General features: G+C 53.9%; 1 protein-coding gene and 1 pseudogene across 1 annotated transcript; one reads left to right on the top strand and one right to left on the bottom strand.

Annotated features, from left to right (window-relative positions):
* Positions 1-1,529: 1,529 nt before the first annotated feature.
* Positions 1,530-3,144, bottom strand: LOC125526963 (annotated as a pseudogene).
* Positions 3,145-4,967: 1,823 nt separating this feature from the next.
* On the top strand, positions 4,968-6,753 carry LOC125526964 (aldo-keto reductase family 4 member C10-like). The gene is made up of 6 exons (XM_048691565.1): positions 4,968-5,201; positions 5,276-5,326; positions 5,411-5,487; positions 5,609-5,696; positions 5,794-6,066; positions 6,148-6,753. The coding sequence occupies exons 1-6, from the start codon at positions 5,091-5,093 to the stop codon at positions 6,475-6,477; spliced, it is 930 nt and encodes a 309-aa protein (XP_048547522.1). The 5' UTR covers positions 4,968-5,090; the 3' UTR covers positions 6,478-6,753.
* The last annotated feature ends 288 nt before the right edge of the window (positions 6,754-7,041 follow it).

Below are 7,041 nucleotides of genomic sequence, written 5' to 3'. Positions count from 1 at the left end.
GATTGGGCTGGCTGTTCAGATGATCGGCGCTCCACTGGCGGTTTCGCCATCTTCTTTGGTCCCAACCTTGTCTCGTGGAGCTCTCGTAAGCAACCCACTGTCTCTCGTTCGAGTACCGAAGCTGAATACAAAGCCTTGGCTAATGGCACTGCCGAGGCTACTTGGATACAGTATGTGCTGCGGGAGCTTGGAGTGCATCTATCGACACCCCCAGTTTTATGGTGTGACAACCTCGGCGCTACGTATTTATCGGTGAATCCTGTCTTCCATGCACGTACCAAGCATATTGAGATTGACTTCCACTTTGTTCGCGAGAAGGTGGCCATGGGCGCTCTTGATGTTCGGTTCATCGCGTCTGGTGATCAACTAGCTGACATGTTCACTAAACCCGCTACTCATCTCACCCTCCGTAGATTTCAGTCCAATCTAAACCTCGTTCACGTCGGTTCCGATTGAGGGGGAGTGTTAAGCGTAGCGTTGGTTAGCTGTAGCTATTGTTTAGGGATTGTGCATATCCTAACTATGGCAAGGATCGGTTGTGATCCTTAGCCTTGCCGTGTACTCTAAACATGTATGTGTTGTTGTCTATATAATGAGAAAGCCCCACGGTGGGCAAAGTACGGCAAACAAAATCGATCTATTAGTTTTAATTAATTCAATGACAAGACATGGAGACTATAGGTAAGCCTCTCTTTTTCCCCATCTTTGGTAACTTCTTAATTAATAATTAGTCTAACAATGAGCTGACTACATCTTCATCTTTTCACCATCATCTCTAGAGAGCTTCTCAAAGGTCCACAGTATTACGCCGGGCTTTAGATTTCGCTGCTGTAATCTTTCGGAGGACTTCTCCCGTTTCCATCGCCGTGATTTGCAATTTGTGCGCGGGTGATGGTACCAAGTTCTTTCTCATGCAGTTAAATTTTTGTCCGGTGCTACATTCTCCTTAATTTGATTGTTCAAGGGAAGGTTTCAGAAAACAGCATAACTATGTATGCTACTTCTTTTAGGTGTGGCTGACATAGCCGGGAGGCGATTCGGCTGCGCGAAGCTCCCTTACAATACCGACAAATCCTACACCGGAACCACCGCAATGTTCTTCGCCGGCTTCGTGTCATCGGTCCTGTAAGCAAAAGAGCAATGAAGTCCCAGGTCATCTTTTGTTTTGTTGTCTGTAACTGTATGACTGAAACTAGAACTGGATGTGGTGTACCTGCAGCTTCATGGGCTACTTCGACCTTTTCGGGTTCGTCGAGCAGAGCTGGGCCATGGCCGTTGGCTTCGGCATCACGTCGCTTGCCGCGGCGACCGTCGAGTCACTCCCCGTCAGCACGCGCTTGGACGATAACCTGACGGTTCAGCTCGCCTCTACGCTCGTCGGCGGCCTGGTTTTCTACTATGTTTGTGGTGGTGGTGGTGCCGGAAGCGACGACTGGAGCACCATCTCGGCAAGTGCTGCGGTGGCCTTTGCAGGCAGTATCTAGCACAGTGAGGGGACATTGCAGTAAATTAGAAGGCCTTGTTGGTGGTGACACTGCAATGAACTGTTCTATCTGCTTTTTTTCACAATGACTTTGGATTGACTAATGCATCAAAACAAAAATGACAGAGCAGGACAAAGCTATTTGTATTTTACAACTTCCAGGGAGGATTCTGAACTCAAATCACTCATGCAAATTGCTCTACATACCAGCAGCAGCGAAGCTCGAGCTCCTTCGACTGCTGATTATTACTACCGCATTATTCTGTTGCCATGGCAGCACTTGGCAGCCTCCGCTCAAGGAACAGTGACTGTTCTGTTCAGACTATATTTCACCATCCCAGATCTCTTCTTCGGATTTGAACAGGCCTTCCGGGTGAGTCCAGAATTTCCCGCGGATCAGCCTTGTTTGTTCGATTTCAGAGAAGCCGGCGAACAGGTCGCTCGGAATGGACCAGTCGAAGACGTCGAAGTTGGCCTTGATCCTCTCCTCGTGGGTGCTCTTGGGCAGCACGCTGTGCCCCGACTGGATCCCCCACCGCAGCGCCACCTGCGCCGGCGTCTTCCCCAGCTTCTCCGCCGTCGACACCACCATCGGGTGCTCCAGCACGGTGAATGCTTTGAACGTCCCCGGCGAGCCCAGCGGCGAGTAGGCCTGCATACGCATGAACTGTTGAACACACCGGGAAAGCTACAGTAACAATGGCGTGTTTCTATACGAGAGACATTAACGTACGGAGAAGTGTATCCCTTTGGACGCGCAGAGGTCCCGGAGCTTGGCCTGCTGCCAGACGGGGTGGCACTCCACCTGGTTGGCCGCCGGCGGCCCCGGCCCGCGACGGCGAGCAGATCTCAGACTTCTTGGACGAGAGTGGCTGACCGTGGCGCGGGCACTTGCCGAGAGTCGCTAGACGCCCTCCTCGCCGCCCAACGTCGCCGAGTATGATCGAGCCGGGATCACCGTTCCTCCGGGCGGAAGTGGGCCTTCTTATCCGGATCGACCTACTACGAGAACGAAGGAAATGCTTCTCCCGGCTCAGATAGGTGGAAGAAACTGCAGCAATGCAGTCAGTCAGATGGTGCGCGGGCTCACGAGGTAAAGGTCCACGTAGTCGGTCTGCAGGTCCTGGAGCGTGCGTCCAGCGGCCACCGGCACGTCCTCCGGCGCGTGGTGTGCACCTCGAAACATTCAGATCAAGATTTTCGCTCGTTAACTTCTCAGTTTTTCGCAATTGAGTGTCTGAATGGGCAATGTTCAGATGATGGGAGGATGGGAAGACAAACAGCTGCAAAGGCCATAGCCTGGAGTGATGAAGGCTCTTGCCGCTTTATGCCCTCGTCGAACACTTCTTAGGGCGACTCCGATCTGCAGTGGCGTAGAGGTTGTTCTAGTGTCCCTTTGAATGCAAATAACGTTAATTGAGGAGGGACGATCTGGTTATTTTCTCGTTTGCGTAGACCTGAGCACATCGATGTCCGGTACCAGCTGCATTACGCGAGTAAGATCAGACGGCGCGGAAGGAGCATCGGTTTGCAGCGCTGACGTCGCACGGCACCGTTGTGGCGGGTGGTTAACGGCGTTTCGCCGACAACGCCGCCTCGGCTGCCAGGTGGCCGAGCTTCGACGACGGGATCTTGCCGGTGCTGAGGACGAGGGGTGGCATGCCTCAGCGCTCCAGCCCTAGCGTGCTGCGCAGGTGTCGCACTTGGCAAGGTGGGAACCGAGTGGAGATGGGCGCGCGGACGAGGAGCGGCGCCGATGGCTCGAGTTCGCCTCGCCGGGCCAAAATAAGTAAGCAAGATTAGAGGCCGGCAAGAAGTGCGTCGGGGCGGTGAGGCAGTGTCGGCGGCGCGACCGTGCAATTGCAACGTGCCAGTGGGGTGGGGGCACAAGACACGCCAACCGGGGTGCGGTGCGTCGGTCTGCAGGCGCACGACCGACCCGCACGAGGGCGGGCGAACAGGCCGCACGCCCCCGGAGTGCAGACGCCCGACCATCTAGACCGTGCAACCGTGGCGATGCCCGCGACGCTCACCTGGCGCTATGTCCTCCTTATCCCCGAGCCGATGTACCCTGATCAGCAATGCTCGTAGGCAGATCCGGACCCCCGGCGGGCTAGTGGCACAGTCGTGGACAGACTGGCGGGGTGGTTGTGGGAAGGCTGCATGGCATTACTAGTGATCACGTCTGTTGTCTATTGCTATCCTCACCAAATGGCGCACATTCAGTCATTGCGTGTAATTACACTTCAATAGCATGAATAATAAATCCATTATTACATGTATAGATGTAAGTGGAAATGAAAATTAATGAACTTTATTAGTTTGCACGTCTATGGCGTATGGTCCTTTCAAAATAAGGTGTCGGTCCACCTCGAGTGGGCCTAGTGGGATTTGTCCTAGTATGCAGAGATCAGAGACAAGGAGGTGTGATAGCCGGTATTCTCACAGATATTCTATGGGCTTGCAATGTGTGTACATAAGTGTGAAGCCCTGATGCTTACCCTCAGGACCGGTGGGAGAGCCGGTGATCCGTAAACAAGAGATGGAAGACAAACAGTAGCTCACAAATTGGGATCCGCTAAGTGTGAGAGAAAGCATGTAAACTTCAGAAAAACAAAAGAAGAAAAGACACAGAAAGAAGAAGCGACGATCAAATGGGAGATCGAGAAGGCCAATACATTTGGAGAGCTTCAGCTTGAGAAGAAGAGATTGCAAATCACACGAGACGCGGAGGATGCCAATAATGTTGATGGACGAAGGCCTTTTGGACGAGCATGCAAAGAATTGGCTTGTGGGGATGAAGAAGAAGCTCAACGACATAAGGAGTGAGGCAGCGAGGGTGGCTATGGCAGCAGCGGAAGAGGAGGCAAGGATGCAGGCGGAGCAAGAGGCAAGAATGGTCACGGAGCAGGCGGCATAGCTGGCGTCTGGTGACTGATCCGGCCAGTGAGTGATCTGTTACGCTCGAACTTTGTTTATGTTGGCGTGTCCAGATTGTTGAGATATGATTTGTTTTGCTTTGTTGTTTTTGTTTCAAAACGTTGAATTATGATGAATTTGTGTCGTATAATCGATGTGCATGACTTGCATGAATTTGAGGATCGTATCGATCGATGTGCATGACTTGCATGAATTTGAGGGTACATATTTGAGATGTGTGATTGAGCGACATGGTAAACGAGGGGTCATCTAACACTGTTTGCAGACACGTATAGATGTATAGGGCCGTATTTGCCAACTCCGGCGGTAGATGCTCTTAGGGGCATTGTTTTCCGCCACGAGCAAATCGTTAGGGTGTCGGCGTAGTCTTGTGCTCTTGGCCGTCAGAAGGTAAAGACACGACAGCACCACGTTTGGCGTGTCTGTGTCCTCCAGCCCCACTGGCACGTGCAATTGCACGGTCGCTGCCGCATCGACATCACTGCCTCACCGGTAACAGCGACGCAAACTTCATTGCCGGCCCGCAGTGCCTCTACAAGTTGGCCCGTGCGAGTGCGATCGAGCAGTCGGTCGCCGTCTCTCGTCTCCGCGCGCATCTTCCACTCGGTTCCCACTTGCAAGTGCGAACACACTCTGCGCACGCTAGCTACGTACGAGCGCTGAAGGCATGGCCAGCCACTTCGTCCTCAGCACCGGCGCCAAGATCCCGTCGGTCGGGCTCGGCACCTGGCAGTCCGAGCCCGGCGTTGTCGGCGACGCCGTCTACGCCGCCGTCAAGGTGCGTGCGTACGTCGTCGCTGCAAACCGATGCTCCTTCGCGCTGTCTGAATCTTACTCTGCGTAATAATGCAGGCTGGTTACCGGCACATCGACTGTGCTCAGGTCTACGGCAACGAGAAAGAGGTAACCAGATCGTCCCTCTCTCAAATTAACGATGTTAATTTGCATCAAAAGGCAGGACACTAGACAACCTCTACGCCACTGCAGATCGGATTCGCCCTCAAGAAGGTGTTCGACGAGGGCATAACCAGCCGGCAAGATCTCTTCATCACCTCCAAGCTATGGTGAGCCTTTGCAGTGTTTGTCTTCCCATCCTCCCATCATCTGAACATTGCCCATTCAGACACTCCAATTGCGAAAAACTGAGAAGTTAACGAGCGAAAATCTTGATCTGAATGTTTCGAGGTGCACTAACCACGCGCCGGAGGACGTGCCGGTGGCGCTGGACGGCACGCTCCAGGACCTGCAGACCGACTACGTGGACCTTTACCTCGTGAGCCCGCGCACCATCTGACTGACTGCATTGCTGCAGTTTCTTCCACCCGGTATCTTGATTTTGATTCCTGAGATGCATTCTTCGTTCTCGTCAGGTACACTGGCCGATCCGGATGAAGAAGGGCGCCGGCTTCAGCCCGGAGAACGTGATCCCGGCCGACATACCGGCGACGTGGGCGGCGATGGAGGGCGTCTACGACTCCGGCAAGGCCCGCGCCATCGGGGTCAAAGAGAAGATGTGCAAGAAGCTGGAGGATCTGCTCGCCGTCGCGCGCGTGCCGCCGGCGGCCAACCAGGTGGAGTGCCACCCCGTCTGGCAGCAGGCCAAGCTCCGGGACCTCTGCGCGTCCAAAGGGATACACTTCTCCGTACGTTAATGTCTCTCGTATAGAAACACGCCATTGTTACTGTAGCTTTCCCGGTGTGTTCAACAGTTCATGCGTATGCAGGCCTACTCGCCGCTGGGCTCGCCGGGGACGTTCAAAGCATTCACCGTGCTGGAGCACCCGATGGTGGTGTCGACGGCGGAGAAGCTGGGGAAGACGCCGGCGCAGGTGGCGCTGCGGTGGGGGATCCAGTCGGGGCACAGCGTGCTGCCCAAGAGCACCCACGAGGAGAGGATCAAGGCCAACTTCGACGTCTTCGACTGGTCCATTCCGAGCGACCTGTTCGCCGGCTTCTCTGAAATCGAACAAACAAGGCTGATCCGCGGGAAATTCTGGACTCACCCGGAAGGCCTGTTCAAATCCGAAGAAGAGATCTGGGATGGTGAAATATAGTCTGAACAGAACAGTCACTGTTCCTTGAGCGGAGGCTGCCAAGTGCTGCCATGGCAACAGAATAATGCGGTAGTAATAATCAGCAGTCGAAGGAGCTCGAGCTTCGCTGCTGCTGGTATGTAGAGCAATTTGCATGAGTGATTTGAGTTCAGAATCCTCCCTGGAAGTTGTAAAATACAAATAGCTTTGTCCTGCTCTGTCATTTTTGTTTTGATGCATTAGTCAATCCAAAGTCATTGTGAAAAAAAGCAGATAGAACAGTTCATTGCAGTGTCACCACCAACAAGGCCTTCTAATTTACTGCAATGTCCCCTCACTGTGCTAGATACTGCCTGCAAAGGCCACCGCAGCACTTGCCGAGATGGTGCTCCAGTCGTCGCTTCCGGCACCACCACCACCACAAACATAGTAGAAAACCAGGCCGCCGACGAGCGTAGAGGCGAGCTGAACCGTCAGGTTATCGTCCAAGCGCGTGCTGACGGGGAGTGACTCGACGGTCGCCGCGGCAAGCGACGTGATGCCGAAGCCAACGGCCATGGCCCAGCTCTGCTCGACGAACCCGAA

Source organism: Triticum urartu, unplaced genomic scaffold (assembly GCF_003073215.2).
Source record: "Triticum urartu cultivar G1812 unplaced genomic scaffold, Tu2.1 TuUngrouped_contig_2453, whole genome shotgun sequence".
NCBI lineage: Eukaryota > Viridiplantae > Streptophyta > Magnoliopsida > Poales > Poaceae > Triticum > Triticum urartu.
The sequence above is the reverse complement of the archived record's forward strand: the minus strand, read 5'-3'. Positions and strand labels throughout refer to the sequence as shown.

Coding starts and splice junctions, on each gene's coding strand:
- LOC125526964 (XM_048691565.1), top strand. CDS start 5,091: ATGGCCAGCCACTTCGTCCTCAGCACCGGCGCCAAGATCCCGTCGGTC. Junction 5,202..5,275: donor CCGTCTACGCCGCCGTCAAG/GTGCGTGCGTAC, acceptor GTAATAATGCAG/GCTGGTTACCGGCACATCGA. Junction 6,067..6,147: donor CCAAAGGGATACACTTCTCC/GTACGTTAATGT, acceptor ATGCGTATGCAG/GCCTACTCGCCGCTGGGCTC.